The 20195-nt window shown below is 41.2% G+C and overlaps 1 protein-coding gene across 4 annotated transcripts in view; it reads right to left on the bottom strand.

Moving 5' to 3' along the window:
• The window catches only part of MCF2L2 (MCF.2 cell line derived transforming sequence-like 2), a 233695-nt gene that overhangs the window by 31091 nt on the left and 182409 nt on the right, over window positions 1-20195 (bottom strand). For 3 of the 4 annotated variants that reach the window (XM_032407086.1, XM_032407088.1, XM_032407085.1), the window contains exons 20-25: window positions 19959-20051; window positions 15919-15990; window positions 13706-13831; window positions 3686-3901; window positions 2662-2754; window positions 2411-2489 (exon numbers count right to left, since the gene is read on the bottom strand). In XM_032407086.1, the coding sequence (XP_032262977.1) occupies window positions 2411-2489; window positions 2662-2754; window positions 3686-3901; window positions 13706-13831; window positions 15919-15990; window positions 19959-20051 (679 nt within the window). Of the gene's footprint in view, window positions 1-371; window positions 508-2410; window positions 2490-2661; window positions 2755-3685; window positions 3902-13705; window positions 13832-15918; window positions 15991-19958; window positions 20052-20195 lie in introns of those variants that run through there. The other variant, XM_032407087.1, reaches the window with a different exon arrangement.

Below are 20195 nucleotides of genomic sequence, written 5' to 3'. Positions count from 1 at the left end.
TTAGAGAGAGAGTGTGTACACACATGCTGGGGGGAGGGTCAGGGGGAAAGGGAGAGAGAATCCCAAGCAGGCTCCATGCCCAGCACAGAGCCTAATGCAGGGATTGATCTCACAACCCTGAGATCATGACCTGAGAGGAAATCAAGAGTTGGACACTTAACCAACTGAGCCACCCAGGCACTCCAAGACATTTTCAATAAGATTAATAGTTGATTTCTTATCAGAAACTATGGAGGCCACAAAACAGTACATGACATATTCAAAATGCTTAAAGAAAATGACTGGCAACCAAGAATTCTATATCTATGGCCAATTGATTTTCAACAAGGGTGCTGTCTTAGTTCAGGCTGCTATAACAAAGTACCACAGACTGGGCAGCTTATATACGACAGAAATCTATTTCTCACAGTTCTGGAGGCTTGGAAGTCTGAGATCACAGTGCCAGCATGGTTGAGTTCTGGTGAGGATCCTCTTCTGGGCTGCAGATTGATGACTTCTCATTATATCCTCACATAGCAGAGAGTAGACAGAGGAAGCAAGTTCTCTCATGGCACTTATAAGGGCATTAATCCTATTCATGATGGCTCAACTCTTATAATTTCATCTACTCCTAATTACCTCCCAAAGTCTTCACTTTCTCATACCATTGGGTAAAGTTCTAACATGAATTTTAGGGGAACACAAACATTGTTATGGCACTTGAGTCCCTAACAAGTGCCAAGACCATTCAGTGGAGAATAGAATAGTCTTTTTAACAAATGGTTCAGGAACAGCAGGGTATATATACACAGGTGGAAAAATAAACTTAGATCCCTAATTCACACCTTATACAAAAATTAACTCAAAATGGATCAAAGAGTTAAAACTAAATTTTTGGAAGGGAACACAGGTGTAAATCTTGGATTAGGCAATGGTTTCTTAGATATGACACCAAAACACAAGCAACTAAAGAAAAAATAGATAAATTAGACTTCATCAAAATTAAAAACTTTTGTGCTTCAAAAGACATCATCAAGAAAATGAAAAGACAGTCCACAGAATGGGAAAAAATACTTGTAAATCATATATTTGATATGAATCTAGTACCCAGAATATATAAATAATTTTTACAACCATAAGAAGGCAAATAACCTAATTAAAAAATGAGCAAAGAATTGTATAGACATCTCTTCAAAGGAAATACACAAATGGCCAATAAGCACATGAAAAGATGCTTAATATCACTAGCATTAGGGAAATGCAAATCAAAACCACAATGAGCTACCACTTCACACCTACTGGGGTGGGAAGAAAGATGAAGATGAAGATTAAGACGAAGACGAAGAAGAAGAAGAAGAAGAAGAAGAAAAGAAGAAGAAGAAGAAGAAGAGGAGGAGGAGGAGAAAAAAGAAGAAGGAGGAGGAGGAGAAGACAACAATCACAAGTGTCAGGGAGGGGAGAAAATGGAACACTTATACACTGCTAGTCCGAACAAGAAATGGTGCTACTTTAACTTTAGAAAACAATTTGGAAGTTCCTCAGAAAATTAACATAGGTTTACCATTTGGCCCAGCAATTATTTATATACATACATATTTTTTCAGAGGTTCACACAAAAACTTGTACACAAGTTCCCATAGCAGCATTATTCACAATACCCCCAAAATGGAAACCACCCAAATATCCAACAACTTATGAATGGATAAACAAATATGCTATATCCATACAATGTACTATATTTTGGCCATGGAAAGGAATGAAGTACTGAGACAAACCACAACATGGATGAACACTGAAAAAATTATGCTGAGTGAAAGAAACTAGACAGAAAGTGCCATATTTTATATGATTCCATTTATGTAAAATGTCCAGAATAAGAAAATCCATAAAGATAGAAAGTAGATTAGTGGTTGCCAGGGGCAGAGGGGAGGAGGGAGAGGACGGGGAACGACTGCTAATGGGTACTGGATTTTTTGTTGGGGAGGGTGATGAAAATGTTCTGGTGATGGCTGCACAACCTTGTGACTAGACTAACACCCATGGAATTGCACACTTTAAGAGAGTGCATTTTATGGCATGTTAATTATATCTCAGCCTTAAAAAAAGCAGTACAGCTTCTGAAAGTAGTATTGGCCACTTAAGTCCCCATTAACATAATCTTGGGTGGCTTTGGGATTTGGGGTTGAGAAAGTTGATCTTGGCATTTAGGTATGTGGGGGAAAACAGTTGAAAGGGACACATCCACACACAACCACAAAAAAAAAACCCACACGACTTAAAGCAAGCACAGGTGCTTCCAGGTACCATGAAAATGGGGCCCACGGTTATTTTCCTGGCAAACCATTTCCTTTACAATATCCCCAATGTGCATACCCACCACAAATTTGGAATCAGTATGACTCTCCAGACTAAAGTTAGCAAGTAACCTTACCTTTGTTATTGTTTTGTTGTTCCAGCAGTAATTTACTTATTTCTGAAAACCAACAATCTCTGATTTCTTTTGAAGCTGCCTGCAAGTTGCAGATAAGAAGATACTATGAGTATCAAATCACCTGGAGCATTAACTGGGCGGGGTTTTTATTCTCTGGGTGACCTCTAGAATAATGAGATAGAAAACACTTGCCAAGTCATGGGAACACAGGAAAGAGTAGCAGACACCCATGGGGAAGACGTGAGCTTTACCTGCAGGATGTATTTCTCGAGTCCATTTCGGTTGGCAATTTCAAACTTTCGGCTGCTCCCCCTTCCAAGCTGGCGAATTGAAAGTGTCATCAACTATTGTAAAGAAAGAAGAAAAATTGCTGTACTACCGTTTTCTGATTTTAAAATTGTCCCTGTCAGCCACTCTGGTTCTTTCTACCCTCGATAGCTCTCTTCTTCCATCTTCCTTCCGTGTGTTTTGTTGTCCTCTGTTAATGGTCCCAGGGAGCATAGAGCACAAGCACAGTGTGGCACAGTGTCATCTGTCCTCTCTCTTTCAGGGGACAACACAGACTGCATCTTTCCGTATGTAGGGCTGGAGCCCTCAACATTTAAGCAAAGAGATCATCTCTCCTTTAACACCTAACTATTTCACAAATCTGTACATAATAGTAACTGAATTAGTATCCATTAAGAAACATAAATAACAAAAGCTACCATAAATAATTAACAACTTTAATCACAAGAGCACAGATGTGTATGTGTGTGCATGTATGCACACATGTGTGCGGTATGTGTGTGTGGTGGTGTGGGGGTGGTCTCATCACCACCTATGAAATAATTCCTACACAGGCTAGAGATGATGTTTGGTGTGGACATGGGTTCCTAGACCTCCAGAGTCTTTGCCAACCCTAGTATGCAAAGATGTGTGGCTGAGAAGGACAAGTAGGAGACGAAATCCAGCCCATGTGCTAATCACCAAATATTTAACCCCTCTGCCTGCAGGGTACTTTCCTAAATCGTTTGTCAGGACAGCTGCCATATGGTCCCTGTTCTCTTCCTAGCACAAAGGCACCTCTATGCCGGCCCTGGCCCGGTCCAGTGACTGATTACAAGCTGACTTTGGAGTTAGAAAGGCCTGGGTGCAGAGTCTAGTTCTGTTGTGTGGCATTTGGCAAGTTAACCTCTCCTCTCTAGGCTTCAGTTTCCTTATCTGTAAAATAAGGATAACTATTTTTCTCTCCCTAGGGCCATGCTGCTTCTCAAGTGCAACAGGACCCTTTACCTTCATAGATTTCTTAAAGCTGTAATGAGGAGCGAGGCCCTGGTCACTGGGCTCCATTCGAATCTTACAGAACACGATTCCCCTTTCAAATAGATAGATTTGCCTTTGGCTGGGCTTAAATCGGATAAAATCCTTCATTTTATAACGATCCTTGTGAACTGTCCAGACGTTGAAAGAGCCATGCATCAACAGCTTGCCCAGTTTCCTGATATCGTCCTTTGGGGAAGATAGACATACATAAAAAGAAGTTGTTACATTACTTGACAGGGAAAGAACTCTTAAGGGTCTGTTTTCAAATTATAAAGTATGCTTATTTGAAGTTGACAATTTAAAAAGTGCCAAACAGGCTCATCTGTCACTAAATCAAAACTATAATTTTGTGAGCTTCACTGAGCATGACACCATTCAGTTATGTAGGTCTGCGCAAGGTAATAAACACAAAGCATGTTAGAAATACTTGAACTAAAGATATTGGTACTCTGATATTTTTGTCTTTGTAATTAATTTTAGCTAGCAGAATTCTATTTCCTCTTCTTGGTTTTTGATACATGACAGTCTACTTTAGAAGGGCAAGAAATTAACATTTAAGTATGTTCAGGAGAGACAGAATTTTTGCTGCATTATGGACCTAATTCCATAATCATCCATGAGCTCTTTCTGCATCCCAACATCTGCTTCGGTTCGGGTATGAGCACCTGAGAACATGAGATTTGTTTTGCAAGCAAAAAGGCTTCATATAACCTAATCTTCATAACATCGTAATGAAAATAACAATGACATTCAACTTCGCATTTCTCAAAGTGGACAGGGCAAAGATAATCCCAAAGGACAAAATTTTTCAGAAAGTCTACTTGGCTTCAGGGCACATTTTATGCCTATCCATCCACCAGCAAACCCATCTTTCGCATATGTCTGGTTAGAAGTCCAAATGGGTGACCCTGCCTTCTCTGAGCTCTCTCCAAAGGGTAGTGGGGTGAGATGAGCTAAGAACGTTGTATTTTATCTGGTATTTTTTGAAAATTAGATCACTTGAAGCAGATAATCAAGAATTTATTTCCCAAAAGGAAAAGGCCAAAAGGAGAAAATTATTTGAACAGGACCAGGACAGAGAAATTTCCCTGAGTTATGTCTAGCTGAAATAAATCTCTACAATTTCTGAGTTAATACTAGAAATATGTACATTATTTATAATTGGGCATTTTAATAATTTATTGCTTATATTGAACAAACTGTGAATATTGTTTTAAAAATAATTTATTGCACTTCTGAAATTCTAAAATAAAAATTTCAAGAGCATAAACTGTACTCATTTCTATGGTGCTTGTGGCATAGTTTCTGTGCTATTTTTCTCTTTATGCTTTGTAAAATTTATATGTGTAAACTGTGGTGAATGAACCTCTCAGTGAGGAATAAAGAGCCCCCAGCCATAACGACTGCTCTCCGAAAAGCACGATACTCCTGCTTTAGTTACACAGGCTCAGCTTGACCGTGCTCTGAGACAGATGGGTGATGGGTTCATGAGGACCCTTGAGAAGTTCTTCACTTTATCCACATCCTTCCAGGAGCTACTCCAGCTCTCAGTGATTGCATTCCCTTTTAAACCCATTCCGTTTCTACTATATAGACATAAATAATGCAGGAAATTTGTTTCGTCAAGGTGACTGGCAAAAGTTGGTGCTTAATGTTTGCCACATAAACTACAATCAGTAGTTTCTATTTTATTTTTTAAAAGATTTATTTATTTGAGAGAGAGAGAGAATGAGTGGGAGGGACAGAGGGAGAGAGAATTTCAAGCAGACTCTGCTCTGAGCACAGAGCACGATGCAGGGCTTGATCCCACGACCCTTAGATCATGACCTGAGCCAAAACTGAGAGTCTGAAGCTTCACCGACTGCATAGTTTTTATTTTAAAATGTACTTGTACTCCACCTCATTTCAAAAATTTGATCTCTCTTATAAAAATATATACATTATAGGCAGACAGAAAATAACCAATGTACTTAGGGTGAAAAAAGATAAAAAAAAATAAGATGAAGAGGTTGCACATAAAACCTCTATAATAAAGCTATGTAAACCTACTGCAGACTAGGCTAGGACCTTCTAGTGGGCCCTACAGAGGGAAACACAGGGAGTCGTATGATACATTATGTTCAAAGACACACCTAAACCAGTTGTTCAGAAAATGTACAGCAATTCCTATTAATAGGACATGAGATAAATTTCTCCCATGGGTCCTGGTCCTCATAAAGAGCCACTGAATCAAATACTGAGCCTGTCCTCAACCACATCCCAGAATAGCTAAACAAATGGATTTTAGGTAAAGCTGTTCCTGACAACACATTTGGTGAATGTGGAGGCATTACTTCAAAGCACAGCTGTTAAAAGCAATTCTAAAAGAAGCCAGAATAGAGAACCCAGAAATGGACCTTCACCTCTGTGGTCAACTAATCTTCGACAAGGCAGGAAAGAATATCCAATGGGAAAAAGACAGACTGTTCAACAAATGGTGCTGGGAAAATTGGACAGCCACTTGCAGAAGAATGAAACTGGACCATTTCCTTACACCATACAAAAAATAGACTCAAAATGGATGAAAGACCTAAATGTGAGACAGTAATCCATCAAAATCCTTGAGGAGAACACAGGCAGCAACCTCTGTGACTTCTTGCAAGACACATCTCCAAAGGCAAGGGAAAAAAGGCAAAAATAAACTATTGGGACTCCATCAAGTTAAAAAACTTTTGCACGGCAAAGGAAACAGTCGACAAAACCAAAAGACAACCACAGAATGGGAGAAGATATTTGTAAATGACACATCAGATAAAGGGCTAGTATCCAAAATCTATAAAGAACTTATCAAACTCAACACCCAAAGAACAAAGAATCCAGTCAAGAAACAGGCAGAAGACACGAACAGACATTTCTCCAAAGAAGACATACAAATGGCCTACAGACACATGAAAAAATGTTCAACATCACTTCTCATCAGGGAACTACAAATCAAAACCTCAATGAGATACCACCTCACACCAGTCAGAATGGCTAAAATTAACAAGTCAAGAAAAGACAGATGTTGGCAAGGATGCGGAGAAAGGGGAACCCTCCTACACTGTTGGTGGGAATGCAAGCTGGTGCAGCCACTCTGGAAAACAGTATGGAGGTTCCTCAAAAAGTTGAAAATAGAGCTACCCTACGACCCAGCAATTGCACAACTGGGTATTTACCCCAAAGATACAAATGTAGGGATCCAAAGGGGCATATGCACTCCAATGTTTATAGCAGCAATGTCCACAATAGCCAAACTATTGAAAGAGCCAAGAAGTTCATCAACAGATGAATGGATAAAGAAGATGTGAGATATATATATACAATGGAATATTATGCAGCTATAAAAAAACCCCAAAATCTTGCCATTTGCAACGACGTGGATGGAACTAGAGGGTATTATGCAAAATAAGTCAATCAGAGAAAGACAGGTATCATATGATCTCACTGATAAGAGGAATTTGAGAAACAAGACAGAGGATCATAGGGGAAGGGAGGGAAAAATGAAACAAGATGAAACCAGAGAGGGAGACAAACCATAAGAGACTCTTAATCTCAGGAAACAAACTGAGGGTTGCTGGAATGGAGGGGGGTGGGAGGGATGGGGTGGCTGGGTGATGGACATTGGGGAGGGTGAGTACTATGGTGAGTGCTGTGAATTGTGTGAGACTGATGAATCACAGACCTGTACCCCTGAAACAAATAATACATTATATGTTAATAAAAATTTTTTTTTTAAAAAAAGAGTCAATGCTCTTCCTGGTCTTACTGTTCCAATCACAGCCTAGAAGGTCCTTTGACTTGTCATTTCTGGAATTCTTCAGCTCATTTCTGGCTTTATCCTTGGCCCATTCACTCCTCCCCACCTACCCTTGGAGGTGAGTCTCTCCCTCCTCTATCTTTTGATTCCTGTTTCTTAAACATCCGTGGGGAAGGAGGAGGTTTGAGACCAGCCAGCTGTGGGGTGGGTATTTACCCCAAAGATATAAATGTAGTGACCCGAAGGGCACCTGCACCCCAGTGTTTATAGTAGCAATGTCCACAATAGCCAAACTATGGAAAAAGTCCAGATGTCCATCGACAGATGAATGGATAAAGAAGATGCAGTATATATATATACACAGTGGAATATTACTCATCCATCAAAAAAAAAAAAAAAAAAGAAATCTTGCTATTTGCAATGATGTGGGTGGAACTAGAGGGTATTATGCTAAGTGAAATAAGTCAGTCAGAAAAAGATAATTATCATATGATCTCACTCATATGTGGAAGTTAAGAAACAAAACAGAGGATCATAGGGGAAGGGAGGGAAAAAGAAAACAAGATGAAAGCAGAGAGGGAGACAAACCACAAAAGACCCTTAACCACAGGAAACAAACTGAGGATTGCTGGAGGGGAGGAGTGTGGGGGGATGTAGTAAATGGGTGATGGACATTTAGGAGGGCATGTGATGTAATGAGCACTGGGTGTTATATAAGACTGATGAATCACTGAACTCTACCTCTGAAACTAAAAATACATTATATGTTAATTAATTGAATTTAAATTGAAAAAATAGGGGACTGCCTAAATAAATAAATAGAATTAAAAATAAAATTAGTGGAGACATAAAATATAGGCATATCATTACATTTTATTAATAAAGGTTGTCTAAAAATAAAAATAAATAAAAATTTTAAAAGAAAAAAATAAAAATAAATAAATAAAAGAAGCCAGAATGATGGGGAAGTGGGGAACAAGTCCCAGTGTGCACTCTCTAATGACCCGTAGAGGGCTGGGTGAGGTTAGTTAAGGTGTCTGCCGAGGCCATGGGCTGCAGAGGAAACTGCCCTGTCTATAGCCCTGCTGAAGAGGCAACCTTAGGAAGTGATGTTGCCTTTATCCCCTCGGCTCTCTCCTCCTCATCCCTCCAGCAGCCATAGCTGTTTGCACCTCAGTAGGCAATTGACCAATGGATACGAATCCAGAGAGGGGCCAGTCCCTCACCACAGAGGCCAATCTGATCCCTGTCTGAACTGAGGCTGTAGGCAGCAGGAGTTGTAGCTGTGAGATGCTTTATAAGAGGGCAGGACGTGGAATAAACAATAAGGTAGCCGAGCAATAAAGAAAGTGAGTCACCAGAAAAGCAGAAACTATGAGGAAGAGGGAAAGACACCGATGGAGGGAAAGAACCAGACAGCAGGTGGTAAGAGAAGACAGCAGGTGTGTGGATGTACCTGGCACATACAGGCAGAACACACAGGTAAAAACCCCCACTCTCTCCCAAGCCAAGGCCCCGGAACTCCTATGGGTCCTGGAATTGTCCCATTCCCACCTCCGTGAGCCTGGCTCTGTCATTGTGCTGGCTCTTCCCAAGGCTCTGTGGTCACCTATTCCAGTAAGCCCATCATTTCTGAAGGTCACTGGAGGGAATTGCTGGGTCTTTTGAGTCCAGCTGCAACAGAAGGGTTGCATGTGACGGGATTGGACATCTCAATACTCAGGGCCCACCTTGCAGTGGCTGAGGGTGTGTGCCCCATGCAGTGCTGATGCAGGGCAGGTGCATGCATATTACCACCAGCCAGGATGCATGCCTGCATGGAGGCAACCCCACCTCCCAAGGGAAAGGGCAGGGGGAGTTCCTCTGAGCAAGACCAAAGATACCTTTGGTCATCTTTAGACTCACCTCCAGGGGTAGGTGGGGAGGAGTGAATGGACCAAGGATATGTATCCTTTCTTTCCAATCAGACTGCAGTTGGTCCCAAGGCCAGAGACCATGTGCATGACTCTTGCAGATATATGTCCCCTAGACACATAGTATTTATTCATTTACTGGCATGAGTGCCTGGGAGGACGAGTCTAAATGCTCAGCACCATGAGGAAACTAATTCAGTAATGCCCCAGTACTAGGTTGAACAGTGTCTCACAAAAAACTCATGTCCACCTGGGACCTCAGAATGTGATCTTATCTGGAAATAAGGTCTTTGCAGATGTAATGAGCTAAAATGAAGTCTTACTGGATTAGGGTGGGTCCGAATCCATGACTGGTGTCCTCATGAGAAGAGAAAACAGAGACACAGACACATACATAGAGAAGCCAGTCATGAAGACAGGCAGAAGTTGGAGTCATGTAGCTGTAAGCCAAGGAACGCCAAGCACTGTGGGCAATGACTAGAAGCCAGGAGAGAAGCAAGGAAGGATACTTTCCTGGAGCCTTCAGAGGATGCAAAGGCCTGATAACACCTTGATTTTGGACTTCTAGCCTCCAGAACTGTGGAGCTTTGTTATGGCAGCTCTAGGAAATGAATATATCTGCAATCAGTTTTTCCACTAGTGATGGCCATCATTGTGTGTGTTGAATCTAATGGATATGAACTCAGAGATACAACACCATTTGGTATTGGCTACCCCAAACAAAAAAGCAAGTGAAAAGTCAGATGGCCTCTTCCATATGGGAAATAATGGCAAAATAAACTAGTAAATGTTACCACTTTTTGTGTGTAGAATTTTGTAGTTAAGAGCTCTGGTTTAAGAATTTCAAATGTGACTACATCAGCCAAATGAAGGATCTGGCTGAGAGAGTGTCTGGTGAAGCTGGCTTCCAGAAAGAGACCACTTTTGGGTGCCCAGCTTTTCATTCCTGGCAGTGACAGCAATGTGGCCGAGCTATATACTTCTTGCACAAAGAAGGAGGGAACATCTGGATAAAGGAATCAGCACAAAGCCAGTCCAGAAACGAAAAGCAGAAACTGTATGACAGAGGAACCCGTAATTATAATCACTAGAAGCAAAAGGGTTCGTTCCTTTCCAAACTGATCAAGTATCCAAATGAGTCAGCTCTGAGGGCCCTTTATTCAGCATCTCCCAGGTGCCAGGCACGATGCAAGGTGCTTTTATTATGACTTAATCCTCATTTACTCCTCACAACCACTCTTGACATAGGTGTCTGGAGCATGGGAAGATGTGTGGGCAATCCCATGGAGTCGTTAAGATTATTTACTCGGCTTTATCTCCGCAGCCAACATTCTGCCCAGGGGAGTGGAGACTGAATCAGAAATAAAATACCTGGCCTTAGCCCATAAAACTTGCAATAAAAATACTTCCTTTATTGAATGACATAAATTTGTTCCAGGAAATAAAAATGTTTCATTCAACCTTTACTATTCAACTTTGGAACTTATTCCTGACCAGCCAGGATTTAAAAGGATCCTACACATATTTCTATTTTTTTTTAAAGATTTTTTTATTCATTTGACAGAGAGACACAGCTGGGGGAACACAAGCTGGGGGAGTGGGAGAGGGAGAAGCAGACCCCGCTGAGCCAAAGGCAGACGCTTAACTGACTGAGCCACCCAGGCGCCCCTACATATCTCTATTTTATGTGTTAGATTGAATAGAGGGGAAACTTTTTTTTTTTTTTTTTGCCAATGGAAGGAAGTAAATGACATCTCAGTGTTCCACAAAACACACTTTCTTAAAACAAAAAAACTTTAAAATTCCTGTGATTGAATTAAATCGAGAACTGAGTGTACACAACAGGACTAAAATGTAAATATCAGGAGGGAATTTTTTTTCTAGTTGTTTTAATTATGCATTCACCCACTCAGGTTCAATGTCTTTCCTTTTCAAAACCAGGTCAATATTGGATGTCAAGTAGAGAAACTAACAGTTAAGTTCTGGGTTCATCCACACACTCAGCATGTGATTTTCAGCACCTTGTGGTAAGGTTCTACAAAGCTGAGTCAAAGAATCTTAGAATCATTACATGTGAGTTAGGAGTAGCTGAGCTGTTAGTAGACTCTAAACAAAATCAGACGAAGAATGCATTGAGAGAATGAAAGGCACTCTGGATAGGGAGTGAAGAGATCCAAGAAGTGGTCCAAGCTGATGCACAATGTGGTCTTGGGTGAGTTAACTCTTCTTTCCGTGGATCTACTCATGAATCAGAAAGGGAAAATTTCACTGCCTGCTCTTCCTTAATTCAATAGGATTATACAAAACTGTCAGGGTAAAGTAGCTAATGTACTAGATGTAAAGCAAGTTAAAATCTTAGTGAAAAAACAACAGAGTTTATGTCAAAGGTGCAATTCTGAGGACATATGGGAGAAAAAAGTTCTTTGCATTTGATGTAAAGAATCTCTACAATTCTATAAGCTGGTTCATCTTATTTGCATGCAAGCTGGCTTGGAATGAAATTAGAGTAGATTGCTATTTACTCACATTTTACTAATTATTTTCTCATAACTTCCTCACCCTCTGATACTTACACTCAGAATAATAACTGGGAGTTTCCTGCTCTGTGAATGGTTTCCGGGACATTCATTTGATTCAGGGAAGTGTATATCTAATAGGGGTCGCTGATGTGTGTTCAGACATAAAAAGAGCAGAAAGATGTCCCAAAATGATTAAATAAATGGCTCCCTTGAGTTTCCTTAAATGAAGAAGGAAAAAATTATTACCAAGAAAATGATCCCCTCCCACGCATACCTTGTGGTTCATGAATACCCTCCTGAATCATTCATCAGTAGTAAGCAGAGAGCACTCTTGAGTCCCAGGGGACTGTAACAGCATCACTACCTGGATCACTGTGGGCCCAGTGGGGCTGCTTCTGAGATGCTAGCCAGAGAAATACCAGGAGGGAGGGAAATAAAAAGATCATGGGGTTTTTTTGCCCCTAATTAATTTACATGGCTTGACTTAGGACCAGAAAAGAAAAGAAAGTCATTTCTTTTGCCCAGACCTCAATGAACAGTATGTTAAAGCCAGGTAAAAATGAAAAGGAAAAAGAGAGAAGGAAAAGTATCTGTCTGAAGTGTAATCCTCAAAATGCTTCATCCCTGTGTGGTAGACAGAATAGCCTTCCAAAGAGGTCCACATCCTAACCCGTGGAATCTGAGAATATGTCAGGTTACATGACAAATGGGAATTAAGGTTGCAGATGGAATTAGGATTGTTCATCAGCTGACTTCGAGATAGGCCGACATCGTGGATGAATGGGTGGGTCCAATGTAATCACAGAGTCCTCAAAAGTGGAAGAGAAGCAGAAGAAAAGGTCAGGATGATGTGAGTCAAGAAGAACTTTGACAATGGAAGGAGAAACCATGAGCCAGGGGATGTGTGGTGCCTTGGTAAGCTGGACAAGGCAAGGAAACAGATTCTCTCCCAGAGCCTCCCAAAAGGAAAGCAGACACCTTGATTTTAGCCTAGTGAGACTGTGTTATATTTCTGACCAGTGGAACTATAATATAATAACATTTGTGCTGCTCTAAGCCACTAAGGTTGTGGTAATTTGTTATGACAAAGATGAAAAACTAATCCACCTGAGTCAAGATCTAGAGCACCTCCCAGTGAAATCCAGCTGAATAGTAATGATGTCCCAGTCCCAAGGAGCTCATCTGGTTCCAGAGGGTGGCCTGCCTAGAATTCCTGGGACTGACCCGCTCAGAGTTTACCCTCATGCCCGTGTTGAGAGGGCTCAACTCCCTAGCACTGCCTCTTCTGGTATTTTTCTTCAACCATTTGGATTACAGCATATACGATATATTCTTGTTGGTCCTCTTCTGAGATCTGTGACATAAAAATGGAGTTAGACTTTCACTTAGGACCCATTTTCAAAGGACTTTGCACAGAGAAAATCTGAGGCAAGAAGGAAAATCTTTTAATCTCTTAACAGTGCCATGAGTCAGAGAATAAATTACTCCTTCAGCACCTTCCTCTGCCCATCTATGTTCTGGCCTCTGAGTTCCTGGTCGTTCCAGAGTGTGGGTCAGTCTCAACATTCAGGACCCCAAGGAATCGAACCCAAGACTCCTGAAAATGCTGAGAGGCTGCCTGGATTCCCACAGCACAGATTTGCTGCACAATTTAGGCTACTTTCCTCAGAGTCATATTCCTTCACCATGGGTCACCTCTCTACCTTTGCCACAGCATCTCCTACCTTTGTAATATTGTGCCTGCCCTTTGCTGAACTGTTCCCACACTTGCTACGGCCCGTACCGGACATCCAGTGACTGCTGCCAGGTCCACAGCCAACTCACAAGACTTGATCAAATCCTCCATCATGGCCAAAGCTTGCTGTAGTTCAGCTGAGAATGCGGAATCCTTGGTCCTCTTTGGCCCATTCTGTGGAAACCAAATGCCTTGTTGGAAATCAAAAGGTAAACCATCTAACCAAGTGAACCAGGGAAACAGGACAGAAATAAGGAGCCATGGATCCAGCCAGCACAGAGACGGAGAAGGTGGATACATGGATCTCTTGCCCTGCTCCCAAAGAATGGTGGCTAAAGATACTTGCTGGTTTACATATATGATATACACACTAGCAAAATCATCGACCACACCTTCTGTACATGGCACTCATGAAGAACGGAGTTCATAAAATCATGGACATCATGCCGCATAAGAAACATACTGACCTTCTTTAAAGCATGGAAAACCCAGACCCTTTAAATAGGCTGCTCTTCCTTTTTACACCCCTAGCCCAGGAGCCTATTGAAAAGTAATATCTGAGTATCATATTCCTGAATGTAATGTGAAAGTCCTATTCTTATGAGTAAAATTATACTTAAAACCATCTCAGGGAGGATATTTGTAATCTCCTATAGAAGCAGAGAATGAGCTTCCATGTGGAGGTTTACTCATGATTTACATGTAAATGCCTGTTGAATTTGCCACCTCGAATCCCCACACCCCGCCCCAGCTCTGCCCTTCCTCCCTCTTCTCCTTCCCCAGTCTTTCTCACATTCTATCACCATTAAAGACACCAAAGAGATAAGCCAACAAGGGCTGCACCTCCCAGACAGGAAGACTCAGCACTGAGGGCAAACACTATAACTGCTAATTCAAGAGACCAATGTTCCAATTACTACTACTGAGACACTTAGGACATAATAGGGATGATTGTTCCAGTGTGCAAGTCTTTTGCTTACAGTTCCAGTATTTTATTCCCCTGCTACCTACGTGGCATATTTATCTGTTCTATGGTAAATACCAACAAAAAAATTTTGGTTTCTTCCTTTTTTTTTCTTTTTAACATATCAATCTCTATAACAAAAAACAGACAGCTCTTTGCCGCCCCTCCCCTCCCTGTATAGTCCCATCTCTTTTTGTCCTCTACGTGTGATGTAAGCAAAAGTTTGTGTATTCCCCTGATCTCTGCCTAAGCACTGAGGATTAGCTTCTTTGGATCAGAGATATGAGTGACAGGGCCGATGAATGGGAGGGAACACGCTGCTTCCACTCAACAATCTGCCATGGATTCTTACCCTCTCACTCATATAAACATGCTCCAGGCGCTGGGAGAAGACAACAGACTCTCACCTGAGTTTTTTGTAATATATCAATAAAGGATTACATTCTTACACCTGGGGTCTTCCTCTTTACCCAACGCTTAAAACGCAACTTCCTTTTAGAGACTCAACTGTTCCAAATCCCTCTCCTTCCCACTAACCCTCCTCCCATAAACATAGCAGGTAGCTACTTTTACATTGTGTAATGCAGGGCTCAGAAACATCCTTACAAACATTATTAAACTAACTCAGCCTAGCTCCCCTTGCTCCAGGCTATATTACCTGTGTCTTGAGCTTCTCTTAATTTCAAGGAGTCCCTACCATATATACTGAGCAGAGAAGGACTGCTCCTCATGTTTTTCTTGTTAAAATTAGAATAGTCTATAGAAAATTTAAAAGAAACCCCACTCCTAAGTCACAGATTTCTTCCCAGTATGGTATGGTCACCATTTCTTCTGAGGGAACCTTGGCTGTCTTAGAATTCACACCCACAAACACACTTAGAGGTGAACAGGGCATAATGTATGCAAATTAGATATACTACAAAGCACAAACAAGTAAATATAAATCATACATAATCCTACCCTGCAGGAAAACCACAGCAGAGATTTTATCATATTTACTTCCAGTCTTTTATGTAAGCATTTTACACATTCACTTAATTTTGTATTCCTGTTAAAACATTTTTATGTGGAGGAAAATAAATATATTACTAGTTATCCTGTTACAAAACCTCACTTTGAAATTGCCTTTAATTTTTTTGTTTTTTCTGTGACTACAAATTATAAGATACATGCTATTTTAGAAAATTTAAATAATAAAGATCATAAACAAGAAAAACAAAATTGCTATAAATCTGCCCACCCATAGACAAACACCATCAACAGTTAGTTATATAAAACAATATTTAATATACAGTACCTTAGCCAAACCTCCTTCTTGGTCACCGGAGTCTATCCCCAAATCCTCAGGAGACTCAAAATCCAGCAGACCCTGCATTAACCCAGAAGTCTTATTGGAAATCAAAAAGTAGAATGCCAACAAAATCTACTGTGCTATCTCCAGCCAATGCTAAATTAACAGAGGTTGTACTTTCCACAAACAGAATTATATAGGACACACTGTTTTGTAGCCTGTTTTTCCTCACTCAACAATGCATCATGAACATTTTTCCATGACATTATGTTTTAAAACAAGTTTTTTAATTGTAGCAGTGTTGCATCCTGTAGATAAATCATAATTCATTAATCCCCCCTACTTTTAAACATTTAGGTTCAATAATTTTTTACAATAATAATAATGATCTTTGTGCTTTTTTCCTAAGGATAAGTTCCTAGAAGTAAAATTGTCAATGTTAAAAGTTCTTTTTTTTTTTTTTAAAGATTTTATTTATTTGTGGGGGGGGAAGCAGAGGGAGAGGGACAAGTAGACTCTGTGCTGAGCATGGAGCCCAATGTGGGGCTTGATCTCAAGACCCTAAGATCATGACCTGAGCTGAAATCGAGAGTTGGATGCTTAACCAACTGAGCCACACAGGCGCCCCAATGTTAAAAATTCTGATGCATACTTCCAAGTTCTTTACAGAAGGACTATGTTCCCACCAGTCATATATGAAAGTTTATTTCACCAGCCCCCACCCTACATGGAGTATTAACATTTAATCAAAAAGTTTTGCCAATTCAATCAACAGAGAAATCCTACCTCACTGTTGTTTTAATTTGAATTTCTCAAATAACTGGTGAGGTAGAACTTTCAAAACAAAAATGTTTGCTATTAACATTTATTCTTTTGTAAACTGCCTATGTCCTCCATTTATTTTTTAATTATTTTCTTTTTTATTTCAACTTTGAGGTATAATTGGCATATAAAATTGTTAGGTATTCAAAATGTATATGGTGATGATTTGATATATGTATATATTGTAAAAGGATTTCTTCCATCTAGTTAATTAACACATCATTACTTCACATATTTATCTTTTTTTTTGTCAAGAACATTTAAGTCCCACTCTTAGAAAATTTCAATTATATTATATACACTGTTATCGACAGTCACCATGTTTTACATCAGATCCTCACACCTTATTCATCTTGTAAACTGAAAGTTTATATCCTTTTACCAACCTCTCCCTATTAATTCTTTTTTCTAATAGTAGTCTTTCATTTTTTTAAAAGAAGAAAAATGAATATCACTCCTATGACATGAGTCGCATTACACAGGAAATCAGCATAACCACCTATTCTAGAACATCCTTCTTATAATAAGCAAAATTTATGATAAACAAATAATGCACCATTTTCCAAATCACATCTTAAAATCCAGGTAAGAAAAATTCTCTACATTAAATTTGATAGTTTTGGGGTGCCTTCGGCTCAGGTCATGTTAAGTGTCTGCCTTCAGCTCAGGTCATGACCCCAGGGTCCTGGGATCGAGCCCCACATCGGGCTCCCTGCTCAGCGGGGAGTCTGCTTCTCCCTCTGCCCCTCCCCCTGCTTGGCTCTCTCTCTCTCTAATAAATAAATAAAATCTTAAAAAAATAAATAAATTTGATAGTTTCCATACATCACTTAGCCTCTTTGACATAAATCATGACCTCAATAAAAGTGAATTCATGTTTCCCTAAATGCATCTATTTCTAATATATGCTAATAAATAATACATTGTTTAATCAGCTTGCCATGACTCATTAGACATTATGTACATTATGTATTCAAAAAACTCTGTCACAACTGTTAATTTTCATAATATCTCAGAAAAGGTATGAAGCATTTCATAGGTATCATTTCTTTTTGTTTTGTTTTTTAAAATTATTAACTTCTATGAGCTCATTATTAAGATCTGTCCCATATCTTGCTAATATTATATTTCACCCAATTTTTCATGTGTCTGTTTTTAATGGCATAATCTATCATTCCCTTCCCTTTCTTTTGTACTCGGAAAAAGCCTTCTCACACCAGGATTCCACGACCCTTTCTAAGCCATGAGGCCATCAGTCAGACAGCCATGCTCCCAAAGAAGCTGATGGTAGGCCCTGCAGAATGAGCTCTGTCCCTCAGGGTGGAGAACACTACAAAGTTCTTCCTTTCTTCACAGGCGTGCCAGTGGTTTGGACTTGTTTTTCCAGCATGCAGCAAGCTTAGCTATGGGAAAAACTGGTTTGCCCTGAATAGCCTCTCATTGTTTCACACAGATCCCCGAGGAATATTTTATAGTGATTCTGTCTCGTTTCCTGAGTGACATGAAACTAACAAAATCCTCTAATTACTTTTAACATGTGTTACCTCGTTTATGCTCCCAAAAAGCGTACCAGGAAAGGACTAGTACTACCTTCACTTCACAGCTGAGGCACCTGGGGCAGAGAGAGGTTAAGTAATTTGCCTGAGTTCATGCAGTCTGGAAGCGGCAGAGCTGGATCCACACCCCGGATGGCTAACTCCTCGGGCTGGGTTTCTAATCACTGCGCCCTGTAGCCCCTCTGCGTATGCTACAGAACTTCGCTCTTGCGGCAACATCGCTTCTGTGGGAAAACTCGGGCATTTCAGTACCCGACGGACCCAGACCGAGGTGGTGAAGACCCCCACTCATCCTGCTCCTTGCTCACTGGGTAGGACTCATCCAGCTCGGATGACAGTAAAGGTGGGTTGGTCAGAGGAGTGTGAGGGTCTACGTGAGCACTGTATGGAAACACACTCACAGATGCCCCTGGTGGAGGGAAGCAGTGGGGGCTCATCCCCGTTCCCACACTGCTGTGGCATCTCTATGGATAAAACAACGGAAGCTTCCTGGGGGTCAGCCCTGAGCGAGTTCTCTACAGGCATTACCCACTGGCTCCTCACAGCAATCCTCTGGAGGAGGTTCTAGTATCCCCAGCCGACACGTGAGAAAACCAAGGCCTAAAACGTCCAGGAATGCCGCACGTGGTGATGGCACGGCCGGTCCGGCTGAGGCTGGGACTACTGAGGCAAAGCGGAAAGGGGCAGCTTTTTCTGAGGGCAGAGTGTTAGGCAATGAGCTTAAGCTCCCCGAGCCTCAGTTTCTTCACACTCCAGAGTCTTTCTGGTGCGTCTGATCGTGGGGATTAAATAAGAAATACATATGGGAAGGTCCCCAGTAAACAGCAGGTGCTTGTGTTTTTTGTTTTTCATTTTTGTTGTTGTTGTTGTTGTTGTTTTGAGAGATAGTAGCCACTGGGCAACAGCTGCTTATAAAGGTTAACTCAAAACACAATTTGGAGAAGGGGCCCAAACCTTTCCCTCAGCTCACAGGCGGGGAGGCAGCCTGACAGAGCCTTGTCTCCTGTTTGGGGTGTCTGGGAGTGCTGTCCTGGAGGTGTGCTGTCGGCAGACAGAGAACGAACCACCGAGGGGTTCAGCAGAGCAAAATTCCCTCTATTATGCTGCTCTTGAGAAAGATCCTTAATCGAGGGATGGAGGTAGATGTTGTAAAAGGAGAAAAGACTCCAGTTTTGCCTTCTCCCTTCCATTGTTTTAATGCACAGAAAATCGTGACTTTGGGGAACATCACACCTCTTTTCTGAAGCTCCTTGCCTCATCTGTAAAATGGAGCAGATGATATCTTACCTGTAGATACCTTATATGAGAGGACAGGCTCTGGCTGCCTCCCTGCCCTCTCAGTTGCCAGCAATGTGGTGGCGTTCCCCTTTCTCCCTTTGCTCCCCAGGACCTCTCCTGCCCCAAACCAGCCTCCTGAGAGATTCATGCCCTAGGCCGCATGTTGGACCAGCCAGGCTTCCAGGTCCCTTTCAACTCTCTGATTCTTTGGTCCTTCTCCTCACTGAGGTACGCTGCTTTGGACTTGGAGGACAGAAAAAGCCTAAAGGAGAGACATATCTTCTTCCCCTTTGAAGAGACGAAGTCACAGCTCTGCATGCCTAAGGAAAATAGCATCATAGCACACGCGTGTTTTCCCAGCACAGGAAAGCACTGTCTCATCGACTTTACCTTCAACAGCATCTGGTATTTTATAAGTCTCTGGCTTGGTCCTCGGAGATACTTAAAAAGAGGGAGATTGTGATCCAGTTGGCGCTGGCATACCTTTAAAAGCCAGACAGAAACAAATGTAAAACAAAACCAACAACACACGGAGAGAACAAAGAGGCAGCACTTGAATACAAGAAATGAAACAGGCTTTTGGGCGGGGGGGGGGGGGGGGGGGGGGGGGGGAGGGGGGGGGGGGGG

This window comes from Phoca vitulina, unplaced genomic scaffold (genome assembly GCF_004348235.1).
Source record: "Phoca vitulina isolate PV1807 unplaced genomic scaffold, GSC_HSeal_1.0 scaffold8, whole genome shotgun sequence".
Lineage (NCBI taxonomy): Eukaryota > Metazoa > Chordata > Mammalia > Carnivora > Phocidae > Phoca > Phoca vitulina.
The sequence above is the reverse complement of the archived record's forward strand: the minus strand, read 5'-3'. Positions and strand labels throughout refer to the sequence as shown.